The sequence below is a fragment of the Triturus cristatus genome, chromosome 2_2 (assembly GCF_964204655.1).
Source record: "Triturus cristatus chromosome 2_2, aTriCri1.1, whole genome shotgun sequence".
In the NCBI taxonomy this organism is placed as follows: Eukaryota; Metazoa; Chordata; class Amphibia; order Caudata; family Salamandridae; genus Triturus; species Triturus cristatus.
Window position 1 is genome coordinate 81,749,685 of NC_140582.1, and position 22,984 is coordinate 81,772,668.

Sequence of the window (22,984 nt, forward strand, 5' to 3'; positions counted from 1 at the left end):
ATTCTTTTGATTTCTTAAAGGCTTGTATCGGTTACAGTATTCATGCTCCTATGTTTCACAATTTGTACGTTACTATGCTTTAAGTTATATTTATATATTCTCATGCTTATATCCGCTGTCTCTTTTAATATGATTATTGCTTTTAATGCTGTGTCGTTACAGTATTTCAAGGTTATGGATGTCCATTGGGAGTTTACGAATACATGTTGCCCACCATCCGCCAACAACAGTACAGTTAGGGTACTGCTTGCTATTCTGATTCAGGCATGTGAATCTATGAAAGATACCCCAATACTGGATAAGAAAACAAGTTACTTACCTGTAACTACTGTTCTCCAGTATTGATATCTTTCATAGATTCACATGCACCCACCGTCCTCCCCGTGGAGTCAGTTCTCAGTGACTTTGGGTATACTTACTTCCCACTTGTGCTTGGAAAATCTGAGGAGAACTGGCCTCTGCTGGTAGTATTCTACAGGGTGCTGGTGGCTGATTGGTTAGAGCTGACCTTTGGTCCTTTTTCCTATAAGGCCGTAGATAGGCTACTAAGGTATAGCCTTTGGCCTCTTTTAGCCTATTTACTACTTATGGCACTACTTTTGTATTTTACCGTGGGGCTCCCATCTCGGCGACGGGAAATGATTCAGGCATGTGAATCTATGAAAGATACCAATACTGGATAACTGTAGTTACAGGTAAGTAACTTGTTTTCTTCCTCTGCATAAGGTAGGAAACGCCACAAACCTTCTCATGGGACCAAGTAATCTAAGAAGGGAAAGGAAGGACGCACTCCTCAGAGCCTGCTTTATCTATGCCTATTACACTTTACAGAAAAGGCAAGGACCCTCCCAGAGCTTCTTTCAGACATAAATCTGGCAAAAAAAACGTATACGGCGTTACCACACTCGATGACTGCAAGACCCAACAAGTACGCGAGGCTTGCCGCCATCAGTTACACCTACTATTAATCCTTGGAAAGCAGATCCCATCGCACAGGATAAGTCTGCTTCAGATGAAGATAGAGAGGAAGGCAGGACACCAGATCCTGTCCCGGCGCCAGATCCTAGGAATGATTATATTATACAAACACCCGCTCCTCCTCCACATTTACCACCAGATTCTCCTCCAGAGGATATTGGAGGATTCCATAACCTAATGGAAAGAGCATCCACCATATTCCGCTTGCCAATGCCAATCAAGCAGACTGACTGCTTCCTGTACGAATTCAAGCAGAACACGAGGACGTCTGCGCTCTAACCCCATTATTGACTTTATATGTCAAGAGGGCATCAAGATTATGAAGACACCCGCAACTGTACCGCCGGTACTCCTGCGAATCGATAAAAAATATAGAGCTCCGAAGGATTCTCCAGCTTGCATCATAGGACTCCCCAGACCAGATTCGGTCATTTCTCAAGCGGTGCAAAGAAGATCCAAATACCCTGCTAGTCCAATCATTACTCTGCTTGATAAAGAGGTGCACAGGATGGACATTCTAGGAAAGCGCTTCTCTTCTATGACCACAGTCACGATCGGGGCGGAGAATGCTTTGGCCATTATCGGCCGTTATGACTGACAAATGTGATCAGACATGGGAGCTTTGGTGTACCTAATTCTAGAAGAGAAAAGGCAGGAGGCTAGAAAAATATTGTTGAAGGGGATACTTGCAGCATCAGAGACCTTCGACTGCACTATGGATGTAGCCAATACTGGGTTTAGACAATTGACAGGTGCTGCCTTACTGGGAGGATAGGGATGGTTGAAGGCTACCACCAATAGGCCAGAAGTGCAGACAAAGATTTTAGATATCATTTCTGACAGTGGTTCCCTATTTGGAAAGCATATAGATGAGGTACTCTTGACATTAAGACCAATACAGACACGGGGAAATCCTTAGGCACATTATAATACCGGAATGTGCCATTCAGAGGGGCTAGAGGACAAGGTTTTACCTCATATAAAGGAGGTTATCAGAGAAACCCACAGTATCAGCCCTACTAATCTCAGTACCATCAGAACTATAACCCTCCAGCATACCGTCAGTCTTCTACAGCTGGTTTCTCTTGCCAAGGAGGCTGCAAGAGAACGTCTTCCCAAGGTCATGACTCTGACAGAAAACAGTGATCAGGTCCGGGTACCAGCTTCTCTCTGCTCCCAACCCGTGGGTGCAAAGATTTCCGACCATGTGCATCAGTGGTGCAATACGGATCAATGGGTGTTAGACCTTGTAACCTATTGACATTCCCTAGAATTTACTCAGCGACCACAGAGTACTCCTCCCAGGAGACCCCACCCCCCTCGTCTTCACTTACTGTGCAAAGAAGACCAGGTCATGCTCTCCAAAAGAGCAATAGAGAAGATCCCTTTGTCTCAATGAGGAAGAGATTTTATTCCTATTTTTTTCTTGATAAATAATAAATCAGGGGAATGGAGAGCAATACTGGATCTCGGGAATCTCAACAAGTTCTTCAGAAAACAAACGTTCATAATGGTAACCCTCTCCAAGATTCTTTGTCGTCTCAATATCGGAGACATCTTTACCTCGCTCGACATGGAAGACTCATACTTTTACATCCCTATCCATCAAGCGCATTGGAAATGTTTAAGATTTACGGTCGCTGGTACCCACTGTCAATGCGCAGTACTTGCGTCTGGCCTCAAATCAGCTCCAAGAGTCTTGACCAAGTGCCTTGCACCAGTAGGTGCAGCTCTACAGTCTCAAGGTCTCTAGGTATTCTCATACTAGGACGACTGGCTGCTTAAAGCACCAACAGCGCAGAATGCCACTCAGACTACCAACGCTTGCCTTCAGTTGTTCCGGACACTAGGGCTCTCTGTGAACACAGGAAAGTCTTCACTCCTTCTCAATGCTAGGAGCCACGATAGATACCATTCAGTGCAAAGCTTTCCTCTCGGAAGAGAGACAAATAAGATTGCAGCAGCTAGCAAAGAAGGTGTCGCAAATAGGGTCCGTTTCAGTACACACATACAAATCGCTCCTGGGAATGTGTTCATGACCTCTACAGGAAGAACTCCATAGTCAGTGGCTGCAAGCCTTGGGATCTTTCGAGGATATGATACAGATCACAGCGCGCATGATGGAAGCCCTGCAATGGTGGTTTCACAAGCCAAATCTCTCAAAGGGCCTTACCTTCCTTCAAATCATCCCCGATTTCATTTTAACGACTGGCGCCTCTATGGATGGCTATGGGCATCTGCAAGAGCTACAAATCCAGGGCAAATGGTCCAGTGGGCAAAACTACAGTACATCAACAGGTTAGAGCTCAAGGCCATCTTCCTATCTCTTCAGGCTTTCCTGCCAAGGATAGCAGGTCCCTCTTTGATGGTTTGGACGGATAATACGACCAGCATGTACTACATCAACAAGCAAGGGGGAACCAAATCCAACACGCTATCACAGGAAGCACAGGAGCTATGGGACTGAACCGCGCAACACAGGATCTTACTCAGAGCCATGTATATCCGAGGTCTACACAACACGCTAGCGGATGCGTTAAGCAGAGTACCGTTCATTTGCCACAAATGGGAATTGGAACAGCACCAGATCGACAAGGTGTTTCAAATATGGGGAAAGCCAACTCTAGACCTCTTTGCCACGAAGGAGAACAGCAAATGCCAGTCTTATTCCAGCAAGTTCCCTCTCCCAGGGCCATGGGGGAGTGCCCTTTTAATGCGATGGTCATGGATATATGCTTACGCTTTTCCCCCCCATTCCGTTGATTTCTAAGGTGCTGACCAAAATGAAAACAGAACACTGTCATCTCATCCTGATAGCACCACGATCGCCCAGGCAACATTGGTTCCTGTAACTTCTTATACTGTTGAAATCGAAACCCATTCGCCTACAACCATCATCATTTCTCCTTACCAGAGACAAGGGGCAAGTATGTCACCCAGATATGAGATCTCTTCACTTGCATACTTGGCTCCTGAATTCTTAGAGCTCAGGGACAAGAAATCTCACAGGAATGCAGAGATATCACTGCAGAATCCAGAGCCAAAAGCACTAATAAGACATACTGACTAAAAGTGGAAACAGTTCTGCTACTGATACCAATGGAACAACTTACACCCATTTCAAGCATCTCTGGAGCAGATTTTGCCTTATATCCTCTCCTTTGCAAAATCTGGTCTAATATTCTCTTTAGTTAAGGTGCATCTCACCTCGTTTTCCTGCTGCAGAAGATCTCCTTGTACTCAGTCCCACTGTGCCTCAAGTCTAGTGAAGCAATTCATGAAAGGACTCTGCCGCGCCTTCTCTCCGTTGTGGGCGCCCACCTCCAGAATGGAGACTCAACTTGGTCCTTGCACAATTGATGAGTCAGCCTTTTGAACCAATTCACAAAGCTGAACTAAACCTTCTGACGTGGAAAGTAGCTCTCCTTCTAGCTCTTACTTCCGTGTGGAGAGTTAGCGAAATTCAGACTTTTACCATCAAAGCACCTTTTCTTCATTTCACAGAAAATTATGTGGCTCTAAGACCAAACCCAACCTTCATTGCAAAGGTTCTGACACAGTCCTATCTTAAAGAACCAGTCATACTCCAGTCTTTCTTCCCAAACCCATCTATGCCAGCAGAGCGAGTATTGCACACGCTAGATGTAAAAAGATGCCTCAAATTCTAGATATAACAAAGACTGATCAGCTACTGGGAGCTTACGGACAGGACCGAGAAGGAATGGCAGTTACTAAGGCCACTGTCGCCAGATGGGTCTCTGCAGCAATCCAGTTCTGCCACGACAAGGCTAACAAGCCCTTAACAAGAAGGACTAAATCATATTCTTCCAGATCAGTGTCTACATTGACAGCTCTGTTCGCTCGAGTGACGCTGGACAAGATTTGCTGTGCTGCGACATTGGAAAGTGTTCATACTTTCACGCAGCACTACTGTCTGCAATCTACACAGCGTGAAGATGCAGCTGTGGGCCAAGCGGTACTGCGTCATCTCTTCAATCAAGGTGGGCCTCTATCTCATATACAGTACTTTTTCTACCTAATCATTTATTGAAAATACATATTACATGGTCTGAGGCAATCCCACTTTGAGGATCCTGAATTTCCCTGATCTCTCCCTGTGCCACCTTCTGTTTCAAACGCACGGCCAGCAGATGCTCCACTCTTTCATTACATATATACACCTTGTTCTTTCAGGCCTCGTATTTGTCTGCAGCCCTTTTAGCAGACATATCAACTATCTCAGATTTGGCGCTTGCAACGCTCCGTTGAGCCTTTTCAATTTCATCACCATTAGGAGTGGCCTCAATTAGCTGTTTCCCGGCAGTTATTGAAGCTTTATACAGGTCTTGCAAAAGTTTCTTCTCCCTCTTCTGGCGGGTCCAGCTATATCTTAAGTTTTCCCCTCAGATTCCTTTTAGAGCGTTCCAGACAACACTTAACCGGGTGCTCCCTATATTCTCTGCTATAAACCCTGGGATCCAATTGTTCATATGATTGACATATTCCTCATCATACAATAAGGCCTTTCGAATGACCAGCTATTAGCAGGAGGAGGAACTACCCCATCCCCTCCGCCAATACCAATGGGTTTTGATCACACATAACTCTAGGATATTTATATATCCGACCTGCCTGTACTAGTCCATTAGAAATAACAAAAAATAGTCCTACCTAACATGTACAAGGTGCGGGGCGGAGAAAAACGTAAATCCAGTTTCATGCATTTCTTTCTCGGCCCAAATGTCAGTTAAACCATGAGTGACCCCCAGATGCATCAGAGATCTAAAACCCTGGGTTTGCGGCTTTGGTAAGGTTTGTCACCTGTCTTAAATCCACCCCCCTTTTATATTAATATTAAAATCACCGCAAACTATAGGAGGGAGTGGCCACCAACCAGTTCATTATGAAGCAAATCAAATACAGTGGGGTCGCCGGCCACTAGCCCATATAAGGAGCATAATGTAATTTATTATTTACACAGCATTCCACAATGGCCCATCAACCAAATTTGTCTGCCCTGCTCTGTGGAAACCTAAATCTCCCTTTGCGAGCCAGAATAGCCACCACGCGTGTACAAGTCCCTTGTGTGGTGTTACTAACGAGTTGATAGCCCGCAAACTCTAATACCTCCCGCCTACTTGCCTCGATGTGCATCTCCTGCAGGCATACAATCTCCACTTTCAAATACTGTATGTCCTCATTAACCCTTCGTTTTTTTCAGGGGATTATTGAGCCTGCAAATATTGTTCGTAGCAATTCGCACCTTACTCATCTCTGCCCTAAATAGTGCCCTCCGAACGTTTATCCAGCCACCTACCCATAACCACCCCCCTGCTTGGAATACCCCCCCTTAGCCACCTTCTCTCTGCCCCCACCGACAACCCCCCTCTTAACTCCAGGCCCCCCCCACCCTCCACTGTTGCCTTAAACAAAGCCTCCTGCTATCACACCACCCCCAACCAGCCCCTTCCCGCATACCACCACCGTTCTTATGACCCCACCTTTGGTTACTATATGTATCTTAAACAAAATTAGACCTGCCTCTGCAATATTCCCATTAAGCTTTCTAGACCCCAACATAATTCCACCACTTTTACAACTATGTGGGATCTGGTTTATCTTATCCATGCTATCAATAGATCCCTAAGCTGACTCTACCGACCCTCAATCTCCTACTGGGAATACTGGGATTTAATTACTGAAAAGAATACCCAGGGTTTTCCTTTAAAGATAACTTTTGGTCGAGCAGGACATAGCAGGTAGATTTCACAACCAAGTCCCTGGAAGGGCACAAACAGTTGCCGCAATCACCATCTCCTTTCAACAGTTGCATGGCAAAAGTCCGGGCGAACAAAAAAGTATGTCCATCGAAAGTATATTTAGCCTCTGGTTTAGCTTTCTCAAAAATTGCCTGGCACAGAAGGAAGTTCCCAAAGAAGACCAGAATGGCTCTAGGTTTCTCATTTTGCCCGGGCTGCTGGTTCTTCTTTAGCATAGGAGGGAAACTGTGCACTCTCTGTACCTTTGATTCCCAATCCCAGTGGACGAACTCAGGGGAATCCCCTTACGTAAACCCAACATGAAAGACCAAATATCACTCCCCACTGCATTTTCCGCAAAACCAAGAAATCTAAGATTGTTCCTGCGTTGCCGGTTTTCAAAATCTTCATGCTTCCCATTAACTCTGCCCCTGCCTCCAGTAATATAGTTTGTTCTCCCACCACCGCCGTAAGCTCTGAAATTTCGGAGTAAATCTTATTTACCTTGCGCATTGCCCCATTTTTGTAGCAAGGAGGTATCTCTTGTTCTCCATACAGGCTTCCCCTGCATCTGTTTTAGTGTGGGTTATATTAGCTCCATTGAGAGTGCCATTTCAACATTGGGATTCATTACCGGCCCCTCCCGCAAAGTGCCTATTGCCACTGACCCCACCCCCCCTTCCTCCTGAGTTAGGCTTGTGGCGCAATAGTCCCATTTCAGCTGACTGGCAATACTCCGATCCGATTCATAATCAAAGTTTGCCAGACCTAACTTTCTCAATCTGTTTTTTCCTTTTTTGCGTTGCTGCCCGCTTTTGTGTAACTGGTCTCTCTGGATATACCCGGAGCTGAGTGCTCATCCTTCTGGGCTTCACTAGCCCCTAAAAGACCTGACTTGTTAATGAGTAAAAAGTTTCCACAACATTCTGGGGTTCCCCCGCCCCTCAGCTTCTGCCATGCTAAGCTTGGCTCAGTATTAACTTCCAGCCCCAAAAATGCACTTTCTGGAACCACCAAGTTTTAACTTGCTAGTAACTGACTCTGCGCAAGCCCCTGTCCAGTAGTCTTATTAACTACTACACCTTCTTTGCTAGACGTTACACCACCCAGAAGAGACCGTAATGGTAGTTTGTTACAGTCTATATCATTATGGAGCCAGTAGCCGTCGTTCTGCTTCCAAGCAGTCTGTGGCTGGAGCCTCTGCGTGACATATTTTGTTCTTGCCGGCTCCCGCAGCCTCAGATCGCCCAGCAAAGATTTCCAGGATCAGAGGCTGCTTCTTTCTCAGCATGTCAACACTAGACGGCTGTTCCTTCACTCTTAGTTTCCTGTCAGCCAGTCCTTCCACGTTGCGTCTCTCCGCTGCAGGAGTAACAACGTCATCCAACCTTTGCCCTACCAAAGTTTTCCAGGCCAGAGGCGCCACCTGCGTCCCCATATGTGCCGTAACCTCGGCACAGTCCTTGAAGATTTACTCTATTTCTGGGGCATCGTGGAGCAATGTCGACTCTTGACTCAGCGATTTCGGAGAAACAGCAAAGCAAGCTCCATGGGTCCGCTAGGATCCGCTCGGACTCCGCCTCTGAGGTAAAGCTGTAGGTTCAACATCTGGCAGGTTCCCAGAACGCCAAAGCGGACGAAATCAGCCGTCGGTGCCCAGCGGATCACGAGTGGCGTCTTCATCTGAAGGTGGCGCAAGATCGTTCAACAGTGGGGAGAGCCATGATTCGCCACTGATGAGAACGCGCAATGTTAGCAGTTTTGCGTGTAGGAGTTTCCAAAGCAGCTCTCGCTTGGTGATGCTATTTGTCTGTAGTGGAGCACAGGCCTCCTGTACGCCTTTTCGCCCATACCACTCCTGTCCAGAGTGCCAAAAAAGATCGGGCGCAACCGGGCACAAGTCTCCGGACTGTGTATGGAGAGTTTGGTATCCTGAGTTTTTGCAGATGAGCATCGATCCTCCGATCAGCTGCCCCTTTGTGATGGTCTTCTGTTGCAGCACAGGGGAGGGTCCTCCAGTTGAACCTGTCCAGCCTCCACCTCCTTACATGAAGATTGAGCAGTGACAGTTGACAGCTTTCTCCTGAAGTCTTTCAAGCTATTTTGGCAGCCAGGCGTCCCTCCACAACGTCTGTATACACCTGTCGATTGCAAAGGTTTTGTAAATATTGTACAGAACGATCTGTTAATTACCTGTCTGCCACTCTCTGACATTCTTCTTTTCATTCTTACTTTGGTCCAGCAGGGCTCTGCTCTGGGCACTCTGAGATGTTAACTTTTGGCCCTGTCTGCTTTTCTTCGGTTGCCAGATCAACCATCACTTTTTAAATTGCCTCTTGTACAGAGATTCCTGAAGAGGCTTACTCATTTGTTTCCCCATTCACCCTTTATTATGCCCCAGTGGGACTTAAACTTAGTTCTCACTTTCTTGATGTGTGCACCTTTTGAACCACTACACAATTTTCCCCTCCGGATGCTTACTATTAAAAAAGACTTAGTGGCAATCACTTCTGCTAGGAGGGTGAGGTATTTGCAGGCTCTGTCATCCCTGCCGCTTTACCTGACCATCCTCCAGGACAAAGTAGTGCTCCACTCGAGGGCTTCTTTTTTGCCTGAGGTGGTGACACCTTTCGATCTTGGGCAATCTGTCACTTTGCCCACCTTATTTGCTCTTCCGCATACTTCTAAGGAAGAAGAGCGTTTCCACTGTCTGGACCCAAAAAGAGCATTGTCATTCTGCCTTGATTGTACTAAAGAGTTCCGAGTGGATGACCAACTCTTTGTAGGGTACGTTGGAGCAAAGAAGGGACATGCTGTTCAGAAGAGGACAATTTCATGTTGAGTCATCCTCTGCATAAAGATATGTTACGATTTTGCAAAGAAACAGCCTCTGAAGGCCTTAGAGCTCATTCAACCAGGGCTAAGGTAGGCACCACGGCTCTTTAGCGTGGTGTTCCAGTCCTTGACTTCTGCCAGGCGGCCATGAAACAGTAAAAGAAGCTTGAAGACTTTTAAATTCTCCAAATGCTGTAAGTATATGTTCTGCATCACAGGCTCTTCATTGACAGTCCTAAATGTTGGAATAATTCACCTATGTTTTGTGTGGACCGTAGAACACTTAATATCTAAAAATCTGTCCCAGTTGTCACAGATAGGGTGCCAATTTCCATATGTCAATGTGATGTGCAGCACCCTTCAGGAGCTTGTCAAAGACAACATTTTTCTGAAATTTAGACTGCCAAACTCCACAAAGTTTTCTTTCAAGATCGCATTGCAGCATCAATAGTTCAAAATGTAGTGTACCTGTTTAACATTGAGGGAAAGGCGCTGCCTGGTAGGCTTAAATTAAATAAGCTTGACAGTGCATCATATGTCCAGTAGGCTAGGCTTTCTTTTAGAAGACTTGTGGTCCATTCCGGAGCTGTTTTATAAACCTAGGTAGTGCAGTAATGTTGGTATTGTTCAGGCTTTGCAAGATGGGAGATTTGTGACCTGTAACCCTTACCTTATTGAGAGGGGAGTTTAGATCCTGATGCTTTGCGTTTTTTTTTTTTACAATCTCTATGAGCATCATACGGTTCGATCTTCAGGTGAATTTGCTGGGACGGCCATTCCTGGGCAGAATGGCAACAGTCTTGAACTTTCTCTATTGAGAAATAACCATTCTTATTGCGGAATAATGCTCTTTATATTGGCTGGTAATGGTTTTTTCTCTTCCAGGGGATCCTCATCAATAGTCATAAGCACTGAATATTCCCGCCCATGTGCGGGGACCCCGGAAATAATAAAATTATATATGTAAAAAACATACATATATACAGCTCTGTATATGTATAAACATATATCATTTTTTCCAAGCAAATGCAGCTCCCATAAAAGGCTAGGCAATGTAAATATACACATCCAATAACACACATATATCTATATATATGTATAAAGGTATAACAATACACCCAAATCTCTTTTTTTTTTAATGAGGTAAACACTCATGAGAAAGCAAAAAATAAAGAGAACAAACTGTGGAAAAACACAGATGTATAACACATTGCCAGCCTGCAGGCTGCATTGCAATACAATACCATAGAGACTAAAAAGCCCTGTACAGGTAAAAACTGGCACCGTGCCTTTAAGGCAGCCCTGACTTCCATATCCCATCATGCCTCAGGGGTGACAGTTAGGTCAGTTGTTCTTTCCGGCTCCTTCAGTCAGGACCCTGGAATTCAGCTCTCTTCTTTTTTGACTCTTTAGTCAAAAATTATAACAACTTTAAGATTTTTTTTGGACTTCTTCTTACAATTTCTGTGAGGAAGTCAGTATCCTGTGTTTTTCTGACTGATTTTTCAACCATTTTGTCAGAAAAATGCCTTCTTTATTTGTTCCATGCCCATCTTGTGGAAAAAAGAAGGCTGCGTCAGACACACATGAGGTGTGTATCATCTGTCTGCCGGACTCTCACTCTCCAGCAACATGTCGTCATTGTGAAGACCTTTCCAAAAGGACTTTAAAGGAGAGGGAGAGGATTAGGCTGTATGGCCTAGCAGAACGGTCGACGTCGAAGCAGTTGGTCCCTGTTTGCTCTCCATCGACGTCGGGCTCGGCGTCGAAGACTCCAGCGGCGGGATCGTCGCTGAGAGGTGAGGAGTCAAGGGGAAGTCATGCTGCAAAGAGAAAATCGACGTCGACTTTATATTCAGCGTCGAAGAGGATGCGTTCGACGTCGACGGCGTCTAAAAGCTCGGCGTCGAGGACTCGGCGCCATAGTTCAACGTCGAAGAAGCATCTGTCGACGTCGAGAGAAGATCGATCGACGTCTGCACAGAGATATCGTTCGTCGTCGAAAGAAAGACATCGTTCGACGTCGAGGTCGGCGAGACATCATTCGACGTCGCGAGAAGAACGTAGACGATCTCCACAGTCGACGTCGAGACCAAGATCGCCGTCAAGATCAAGATCGCCGTCGAGGAAACATCGTTCGACGGCGAGGAGGCTTTCGACGTCGTCGGAGCTTTCGACGTCGAGACAGAAGTCTCCGTCAGGAGTGACGTCGAGGCAGACGCCTCCGTCAGGGCCGACGTCGAGGCAGGAGCCTCCGTCGGAGTCGACGTCGAGGCAGGAGCCTCCGTCGGAGTCGACGTCGAGGCAGAGGCCTCCGTCGGAGTCGACGTCGAGGCAGAGGCCTCCGTCGGAGTCGACGTTGAGGCAGGTGCCTCCGTCCTCACAGGTCTCCAAAGCTTTGGTGAGGTACATGAAGCCTCCGTCGAAGGTAATCTCGACGTCGAGACAGGAAGCTCGGAGCCTCGAAGATTCGAGTCAAAGATCTCCGGTGATAGGCTTATCACCGTCGAGGCAGCCCTCTGTTGAGGGTACGCAGGAGGTTTCACATATTCGCCTCACAATTCGACCAGTCTCAAGGCGAAAATCTCCTCATAGACTGATATATACAGCTCCGGAGTCACCGCGTATCATTTCTATCTCGCCTTCAGGATCAGAGGGCTCAGATTCAAGGTCAGCATCACCAGAGCTTGTACATCAATCTCCAGTTCCTGCAAGAGAAAGTTCGCAGGAGGAGGACAATGCTGTGCCTCAAAGTCCCGTAAGGGAGATGCCTCAGGACCCTGCTATGACAGACACAATAAAGGCATCGCTAACAAGAATAAGGGGCGTGGTATTCCCAGCGACACCGATCAGACCAAGATCTCGAGAAAGAGAATCCCGAAGTCACTCTCGAGCACCAAGAAGGCGATCCAGGTCTGCCTCCCTCAGAAGAGAGTCGACCAGATCAGAGAGAAGGCGCCGTAGGACCCCTTCTACCTCCCCTTCTTCCAGATCATCCAAAAGGGATTATTCACCGACACTCTCGGAGACGCCACCCTCTCGGGTATCTCCGGTAGATGACATTTCTACATTTCAAGAAGTGTTGTGTAGAGGAGCTACCAAATTAAGTATCCCTATGCCGGTTCAGGAGACCACCACATCCATAATTTTTGAAACTCTTCATGAGCGCACAGTGACACGCCCGTTGTTGCCATTAGTCCCCGGTTTGCTACAACCGGTAATGGATATCTTTCTCACGCCAGCAACCACCAAAACGGCGCCGGCGAGAATTCTAAAAAAGTACCGTCCAGCTCCGGAGGATCCGCTATTCCTTAAAACAGATCCTCCACCGGACTCTGTCATCACCGCCGCTGCCAGAAAGACGCATGCAGTAGCTGGCTCTTCAACGGTGCCACCAGATAAGGACAGTAAAACGCAAGACTCCTGGGGGAGGAAAGTTTGCGGCTCAGCATCCTCAAGCTTGAAGGTGGCAAGTGCCTCGGCTCTTCTGGGGCGCTATGATAGGTCACTATGGGACTCTCTTCAGAGGTTCGTTGAAAAAGTTCCATCAGAGGACAGACGGGACTTTGAAGAGATTTTGCATGAGGGGAGTCTAGTCTCTAACCAGATCATAAGTGCAGCGGCGGATGGGGCAACACTGGCAGCGCATGAATATGCACATGGAGTCACAGCCAGAAGATCATCCTGGCTTAGATTGACGGCCCTGAAACCGGAAGCGCAGGCAAGAATTTTAAATCTGCCTTTCTCCGGTAGTTCTCTTTTTGGGTCCCATGCAGACGAGGAAATGGCCCGTATGAAAGCAGAGCTGGAGACCATGAAAGCAGTCGGGCTTGAAAAGAGGAAAGAGTTTCGACGCCGCAAGGGAAATGACAGGCGCAATTACCAACAGAGGGTTCAAACCCCTCATTGGCAAAAGAACCAGGACCAGCAAGGTCAAAAGAAACAGCAATACCAGTCCCGCAAGCCATCCAGGGGACGAGGTAACAACAGGCAGTCTAATGCTGGAAACAAAGCACCGGGGAAGCAATGAGAAACCGCTTCCTCCGATGCTGTCCACCGCTCCGGTGGGAGGAAGTGTTGCGCATCATCTTCCAGAGTGGCAGACAATCACAAAGGACAAGTGGGTACTCAATATACTGCGTCATGGGTACTCGCTTCGTTTCAAAAGTCACCCCCCATCGATTCCTCCTGTCAAGTCATCCCAGCATCTAAAGCAGCTCAGAGAGGAGGTAGCGACGCTACTACTCAAATCTGCAATAGAGAAAGTGCCCATAAACCAGAGAGGAAAGGGAGTTTACTCCAGATATTTTCTCATCCAAAAGAGGAGTGTGAAGGCGGAGTTCAGACCCATTTTAGACCTACGGATACTGAACAAGCACATAAGAAAGGAAAAATTTCGCATGCTGGCGCTCCACCAAATATATCCTCTTCTCCGGATGGGCGATTGGATGTGTTCACTGGACCTTCAGGATGCATATTTCCATATTCCCATCCTAAGGAATCATCGAAAATTTCTCAGGTTTGTGGTAGGCAACGCTCACTATCAGTTCAAAGTCCTCCCATTTGGCCTGAAGTCAGCTCCTCGAGTATTCACAAAATGCGTGGCAGTAGTAGCGGCTGCTCTGAGGCGCGCAGGAGTCTTCGTCTATCCCTACCTAGACGACTGGCTAATAAAGGGCTCATCGCCACAGAATGTGCGGACACAGCTGTCGCTATGCCTGAACTTATGTCGCAGGTTGGGTCTCAGAGTGAATGTCAAAAAGTCCAATTTTTCACCAACGCAGAGAATACACTACCTGGGTGCAACTATAGACTCCGTAGTAGGAAAAGTGTTTCCTTCGGAGGAAAGACAGTCATCCATTATGCTAAAAGGCAGACAGATTATGACCAGCAATCTGTCGTCGGCAAGGCAAATCTCATCTCTGCTAGGGGCCATGGCATCCTGCATCTTCCTAGTGCCCAATGCCAGGCTAAGGATGCGTCCTCTCCAGCAAGATCTCGAGGACAAATGGGATCAAAGGAACTCTCTGTGGGAAGAAAAGGTTTGCCTCTCCTCTGCAGCCAAACAGTCAATCAAGTGGTGGCTGAAGCCAAGGAATCTGCAAGTGGGGATTCTTTTCCATCAAGAGCCCCCAACTCAGACCTTAATCACCGACGCATCCCTTCAGGGATGGGGTGCGCATTTTGGGACTCTGCAAACTCAAGGACGGTGGTCCAGCAGCGAACAGTTGTACCACATCAACATGCTGGAGCTCAGGGCGGTCCACCTAGCCCTCAAAGCGTTCCTACCTGCGATAACGACGAGTACCATTCTAGTACAGACGGACAATACCACCACAATGTACTACCTGAACAAGCAGGGGGGTACTCGATCCAGAACGCTCTCGCTGGAAGCTCAGTCCCTGTGGCACTGGATCCTAGCAAGGAACATCTCATTGAAAGCGGTGCACCTACCAGGAGAACTCAACGTGCAAGCAGACTTGCTCAGTCGGCATTTTCAAGAGCCAGAGGACTGGGTAATCAACGACGAAGTGTTAGAAGACATCTTCGGGGAATGGGGGCGCCCGCAAGTGGACCTCTTCGCGGACGAGCAAAACACAAAATGCCGAGGCTTCGCCTCAAGATACCATCGACCAGGATCCCTAGGGAATGCCCTTTTGATCAATTGGTCAATGACATTTGTGTACGCTTTTCCGCCTCTCCCACTAATTCCCAAGGTGGTGACCAAGCTACAGAATTCATCTGCCAAGATGATACTCATAGCACCGGACTGGCCGAGGCAGTGGTGGTACACGGATCTCCTACACATGTCGATCCGCCCCCACAAGCGGCTGCCGTGCAGGCCGGACTTGTTATCCAAGATGCAGGGGAAGATTTACCATCCCAGCCTTCCCTCGCTGAGCTTAACAGCATGGCTCCTGAAGTCCTCCAGTATGGCCATCTGAACCTCCCTCAAGAGTGTATGTCCATACTGAAGGAAGCCAGGAGGCCTTCGACAAGACACTCCTACTTCTGTAAGTGGAAAAGATTTTATATATGGTGTGCTCAGCATCATTATGATCCCACTAAATGCCAGGAGGATGTAATTTTGCCCTATCTTCTACATTTAGCAAGGGCAGGGTTGAAATTTTCTTCCATAAAGGTTCACCTAGCAGCCATAACAGCATACAGGCGTTCGCCTTCACAGCAGTCATTTTTTAAAGTGCAGGTAGTGAAGGATTTCTTGCAAGGACTCAAGAAAGTCTATCCCCCTGTTAGACCTCCCTCTCCTTCCTGGGAGCTAAACTTGGTTCTGTCGAAGCTCATGGGTTCACCTTTTGAGCCTATTCATAAGGCTACCCTACAGCACCTCACATGGAAGACAGCATTTTTAATAGCCATCACTTCAGCACGGAGGGTCAGTGAGATACAGGCCCTCTGTTCTAAAGAACCCTACACTGTTTTTCATCTAAATAGGGTGGTGATGAGAACTCACCCTTCGTTCCTACCCAAGGTGGTATCGGAGTTTCATGTAAACCAAGCCATCTCCTTACCAACCTTTTTTCCCAACCCCTCCTCTCCGGCAGAGAGGGCGTTGCATTCTCTGGATGTCAGAAGGGTCCTAAAATTCTACCTAGATAGGACTAAGAATATCAGGAAATCTGACCAATTGTTTGTGAACTATGGGATTGTCCGTATGGGCTTTGCTGCATCCAAACGTTCCATTGCTAGGTGGATTGTTTCTAGTATTACTTTGGCCTACCAACTGGCTCAGAAACCATTGGGGGCGCGCCCTAAAGCGCATTCGACAAGAGGAAAAGCGGCTACCGCGGCTTTTCTCAATAATGTCCCACTCTCCGAGATCTGCAAGGCAGCCACTTGGAGATCTGTCCACACTTTTACCAGGCATTATTGTCTGGATTCGGACACCAGGGCAGACACTCAAGTAGGACAAGCCTCCTTGAGGAATCTGTTCCAAACATAATCATTTTCATGATTCTTTTTCTCCATGGGTGATACAACCTTAGTTTCATTTGCCTGCTGGTGGAAGGGGAGCTTGCTACTCTATTCAGTGCTTATGACTATTGATGAGGATCCCCTGGAAGAGAAGGGTAAGTTACTTACCTGTAATTCTAGTTCTCTTCCAGGGGTATCCTCATCAAAGTCATAAGCAACCCACCCACCTCCCCAGGCAAATGAGAAGAGGTGTATTATTCATTATGGAAAAGGTATATCTTTGTGTTTAGGACTACGGTCCCGCAAAGAACAACTGACCTAACTGTCACCCCTGAGGCATGATGGGATATGGAAGTCAGGGCTGCCTTAAAGGCACGGTGCCAGTTTTTACCTGTACAGGGCTTTTTAGTCTCTATGGTATTGTATTGCAATGCAGCCTGCAGGCTGGCAATGTGTTATACATCTGTGTTTTTCCACAGTTTGTTCTCTTTATTTTTTGCTTTCTCATGAGTGTTTACCTCATTAAAAAAAAAAAAAAAAAAAAAAGAGATTTGGGTGTATTGTTATACCTTTATACATATATATAGATATATGTGTGTTATTGGATGTGTATATTTACATTGCCTAGCCTTTTATGGGAGCTGCATTTGCTTGGAAAAAATGATATATGTTTATACATATACAGAGCTGTATATATGTATGTTTTTTACATATATAATTTTATTATTTCCGGGGTCCCCGCACATGGGCGGGAATATTCAGTGCTTATGACTTTGATGAGGATACCCCTGGAAGAGAACTAGAATTACAGGTAAGTAACTTACCCATATCACTTCCTCAGAATGATGAGCAGCAACAAGTCTTTCTCCGAGACCATTAAAGATATCTTTTGACAAGGGCATGATGTGTTAACACAGACTGGATTGCTCCAGACTAAACAGATTTTGTAAACAGATAGCAGCACTCCAGATGCCCATGTAATAATAGACACTTGTTTAGCAGCAGCTGTATCTAATCATCTTAAATGATATGGAAGGGGTCACTTTTTCACTCACGTTTCTGAATATTGGCTGGTTTCTTATTGGTTAATGAAGGCGAAGTGAAATGTATGTGGGTTAGTTGTCAGATGGAGTTTGATGCATCTGCTGACCTTGTGAGGACAAGACTGAATGCCAAATGGAAACTTACACCAGCAATGATTTTCAGGAAACTTGTTTTCACTATCCCATTATCACTTGACGATGGTCTGCATTCTGTTATATAGATGCACTTTCAAATATGTTTAGAAGGTCTTGGTTTTATAACCCAGGTGCAGCCTGGCATAAATAATGACTGGATTAAAAGTTACGGGATCTTTCCTTAAAATAGTTTTCTTTAATTTTTAGTGTATAATGCATTCCATTTTGTTGACTGTCTAACTGAGGTCGTTTTATCGATGTTTAACTATGTCCTTTTGTGTTTGTTCCTCAGTTGGTGGGAGTGAAAATTTACGCTCATATTGGAATATGTACCTCCCCAAAGCACACTTGCTGATTTTTGTTGTGGATTCAGCAGACCATGATCGCTTGCCACTTGCTAAACAATATCTATTTGAAGCGACTAACATCAACCCTTCGCTGCCCGTGATGGTTCTGGCCAATAAACAGGTACTAAAGAAAATAAGTATTTATCATGGTTCAGAGTCCAGCTTCTTGTTTTTTACAAATTACTTCAACGTAGTGCAGTTTGGTGGAGTTTGTAAACTTGCCATAATGCATTTTATGCATTCTAAATTTCTAAAATTAGATGATATTCATGTTCGGGTGTCTCTTGCTGCACTAAATGCAGTAGTCGTTGTCCGTATTATATTCTTCCATTTGAATTAGAAATAATTTGGTAAATGCATAATATGCTGTAAACGTTGCAAATATGTATTTTCATACATGCACTAACCTTTCGGCGTCAGTTGTTAAATCAGTAATCTATTCATGAAATAAACGTAGCTTAACAAATCAATAAAAGGTAACGAGTAATATGCCCTGTTAGTGTCATCTTGGTGGTGATATTCACAGCTCCGTTTTCTGAACCCTTGGATGGCAGTATGTGCCTTACTGCATGGTTACCCATCTTGTACAGATACATAGATGTATGTGTATATGTGCTGAGTGTGTGCGTGTATATATATAGTAATAGGCCATGTTTTGCCAATGTTTAGTGTGGATAGGAGTCGGGACCATGAGGTGCAGAGATTGAAGGTAATTTTTCTTCATTGTCACAAATGCCTGGGACAGTTCTTGTGTTTGGAAAAAAACACATCGAACAAAATACAGACTGGGTATGTGCAGATCTGGAGTAGGTCCATAAACCTGTGTTTCAGTTGCATATTTACACTAGTCTTATGAATGGAAATTGTTTTTATGATTACCCTCGAACTGCTCTACGCCCACTCTCAGAATGATCATCAAACTTGATATGTGTTTGCGAATCTTCGGAGTAAATCTATGAAGTCTCCAGAGTTATTCTTCGAAAAAGAAAGAAATAGAAGCAGAAACCAGATTGTAAGTGTATTCATAAATACAAATTGTGTGTTTGCTTATCTTTCTATTATATTAGTTTTACAAAATGTCACTTGACGTCCGGTGTTATTGTTGTTTAGAATGTAAGACAATCAGCCAAATAAACAAGGCACATTGTGAAGCAAGATGTATGGGGGCATTTTGCCACTCTTGTCTCCCGCCCCCCCCCTTCTTTCCACCTTTCCTGGGTCAGTCTTCTTATTACCGGGAAATGATTGATCCAGACAGACGGCTTGTTTTCTCGTAACATGAGATCAGTATTTTGTTATCTTGATTCCATTTTCACTTCACCATCAGGAAGAACTTCATACTACGTAATGGGTGTGATATGAGGACGAGTTGCACCACGTATACACCGAAGTAGCTAAGAACACATGTTCATTGTGAATGTTTTTTTTAAAGTTTTTATTCCAATTGGAGAAAACTTGAGTTGAACAGTGTATAGTATAGAAGTTAAATTGCATATGCAATACAGCAGGGTCTTACATACCATGTTTAGACTTTAATCACTAGTCCACTTCATTTTAATTTTTCATATCGCCCATCGAATGTTCCATGGTGTCCATTAGCTTCAGCACTGAGGAGCAGAAACTGACAAAACTGTGTCAAGATGTGTTTGAGGCGAAAAACATCTGGGATGAGTTCATTATACAATTCTAGTTGTTCTCTTCCAGGGGACACTCATCAATAGTCATAAGCACTGAATAATCTCCACCCATGTGCGGGACACCGGAGCATATACAACAATACATATATATGTGTATGTTTAGAACCACAAGTACATAGTACTATCCAAACATACATATATACATATATAAACACATAAATATGCAGCCTACCATATATGCAATAGTCTAAGATGCCGAAATTACATGTATTTCTATTGTGTGAAAATAATATCACATACAAATACTGCAATAGAGAACATGCACTGCAATAGTGTTCCACAACAACCTTTTATTTTCAGAAAAGAAAGCAGGTAATAGCAGGCAATTAGCCCAGAGGCTGCATAGATAAATAACATCACTGTATAGAAAAAAACTGGCACCTTGCCTTTAAGGCTTCCAAGAACTTGGACACCGTGCCTTTAGGACCTCCAGGAGTCCCCTGCTCCCGTCATGCACCACAGGCGACAGTCAGGTCAGTTCTTTTTTACGATGTATACACCTGTAGGAACCAGCATATATAATGCAAGCAACTCAGAATGGCACTGTTAATGCTCATCCCAGTATACCCCTAGAAGAGAACTAGGATTACAGGTAAGTAACTTATCCTTCTCTTCCAGGGGATACTCATCAATAGTGATAAGCACTGAATAGAGTAGCAAGGTCATACCCACTTCCTTGCGGACGAGCAAACAGCAGCAAGTACAGTTAAAGTAAACATGTTACATGGCATTAACCAAATACATTTCTCAGAGAGACTTCCAGCTCATGTTGTCTGTCTTCCTCCCGGGCCACAGGCCGTAGCCGGGAACACCGCTCTTCACCCTGTGGTCAACTGCAATGTTCCCAGTCTCCGTCGACATCACACGGTAAAAGGTGTCGCAAGAGGTTGAAGGCCCGGTCCTCTATGGCGTCTTCGACTCACGATGTGGATCGCAAAGGTGTTTCTTGCCCTAGTGCCAGGACTCCCACTCCGGCGTCACTCCCGACCCTCCCAGTTTTCCCTGGAGCCAGGGCGAACTGGACGCAGATGCTGGAGTACTGCAAAGCTCTCCATCTGGTCTTTGGGCCCTCATCTCCATCTAGAACGCCTGCGGGCCCCAAGGAGGTTGCAGGCGCAGCAACAGCATCATCACCGGTAAGTTTGTCCTCAGCAGCAGTTCCAGCCTCTGACGCGCAGGTGCACGCTCCTTCGGGGCCACCAATGGCATTGGTAGAATCCGGCACATTGTCGGTCGTCTCTGGCACGACGTCGGTTGCCATTACGGTGCCTGTTGCTTTGCCAGTAGACTCCAAGCTGGTGTCGGTGTGCACTGTAGAGCCGGCTTCGCCCCGGCTCCGGTTATCTGCGAAGATACCGGCTGACGCCTCTTCTTCTTCCCGGGTGATGTCTTCACAGCGTCACCTCGACGCCGTTTGCCGTAGTTTATGGAGCCGCTCGCAGCTTCGGTCATTTCTGTGGCAGGTATTCAAGACCTGTTAGGGGAAGGTCGTGAGGAGATGACCCCTTCTGGGTTGGACAGCAGGATTGTGGAGCTGGGTGAAAGGAGCGGGCTAGATTTGTCCCCTGCTTCCTCACTTTTGTCGACTCCTGGCCTTGCCTCGGAAGCCAGCTCCGCTTTGGCAGAAGTTTTTAGGAGATTAGCTGTCTTGCATCTCACTCTGCCTACTATGGAAAAGTCTACAGACCCTTTTATTAAGGTCCATCATCTCGGCCGGTCGGGGGTTGAGCCAATGCTCCCTTTTTGTGAGGTCCTTACTGACATTTTATTGGGGGTATGGGCAAAACCTGTGTCAGGTGTGCCAGTGGACCGCATTACTGCCCACACATACCGCCTTGCGCCTGGTGACCCCGCTTGCCTTGTTCGGCAGCTGACCCACCACAGCTTCGTGGTTCAGACCATTATGACGTCCCCTGAGATGGAAAACCTCCCTCATTACCCCCTTGATGAAGAGTCGAGGGAACAGGATTCTTATGGAAGCTAATTTTTTCCTCAACTAGTGCGGCTTTACCCTCCACAAATGCGGTCTGCATCCTCGGACGTTTTCTCCATTCCGTGTGCGAGTCTTTGGGCCAACTTTTACCCTTGTTCCCCGAGGCCAACAGGTACGATTTGCATCAGTTGATATCAGATGGCCGTGAGGCAACCAGACTCCTTATCTAGTGTGGAATGGATTCCACTAACTCCATTGGGTAGGCCATGGTGTCTGCTGTGGCATTGCGCCGGCACGCATGGCTCAGGGCGTCTGGATTTTCAGAAACTGTCCAGTCTCTCTTGATTGACATGCAGTTTAATGGGGCTCATCTTTTTGGAGCCGAAGCAGATGCTGCCCTACGTAGGATTCAGGCTAGTTGGGAAGGGTCAGACCCTTAGCCTGTCTACTCCTTCCATTTTCAATCTGCATGGATGGGAGTACCCTGTTCCACGGGCTTCCCTCCTTTTTGCCTGGATTGATTCAGTCTGTATGATTTTTACATCACAGATTCTATTGGTGGAGGCAAGGCTTGTTTTGCTGCTCTTTGCAGACACGCTTTGTTACGGGAGTCAAGGGTCCTCGAGTCTGTTCGGGTCAGTATGACCTTTGATGGTGTTTGTTTTGCAGCAGTGCGGATTCAGCGTTATGCCGCCACATGGCTGGCCGCTTGTAGTATGGCCTTTTCAGGCCTTTTGCTTCCCTTTTATACAGCCATGGTCGTGAATCTTTAAGTTTTGTAAAGGTTTATTTCCTGCTGCGCTGTTTTTCTTTGTGGCGTTGAAGTATTAAGCACTACTTCTTTCTTACTGAGCCAATGTTTGCCTACTGATTTGACTATTTTTAATCTCCAGATGATCCTTGCCGCTGCATAGCTGTTTTGTTCTTTTTTTTTTTACTCTGATGAGGAGCTTAGTCTCAAGAGTTCTTAGCTGTTATGGTATATGTCTTACTGTATGTGGAGCATTGGTTTGCTAATGTATACCTTGTATGAGTTCTACTTTCGTAGTCTACTTGTTTGCTATTAGATTGGTCCTTCTTGGAGTTTACTATACGCCCTTTAGTGACCTTCCACTGTCGTCTGTTTTTTCTTAACCAGGGTATTGAGCGTAGTTCATTTTCTCTTCTTGAGGGGACTACATATGTATTATGAATGTTTCGATTTTTGAGCACCATGATTGTATTCTTTGGAATACACAGGTTTGTGGCTCCCTCCTTTCTTGGAGGACATAGGTAATTCTTTTGTTCAATCTTGGAACACAGCAGTGTAAGCTAAATGCTT

General features: G+C 46.0%; 1 protein-coding gene across 2 annotated transcripts in view; it reads left to right on the forward strand.

The window, feature by feature from the left end:
• Positions 1–22,984, forward strand: part of ARL9 (ARF like GTPase 9) — a 327,970-nt gene that overhangs the window by 163,074 nt on the left and 141,912 nt on the right. For both annotated transcript variants that reach the window (XR_014978069.1, XM_085641077.1), the window contains exon 3: positions 17,979–18,154. Coding sequence is in view for 1 of the 2 variants with exons in the window: in XM_085641077.1 (XP_085497203.1) it covers positions 17,979–18,154 (176 nt within the window). In the remaining variant the exon portion in view is untranslated. The remainder of the gene's footprint in view (positions 1–17,978; positions 18,155–22,984) is intronic.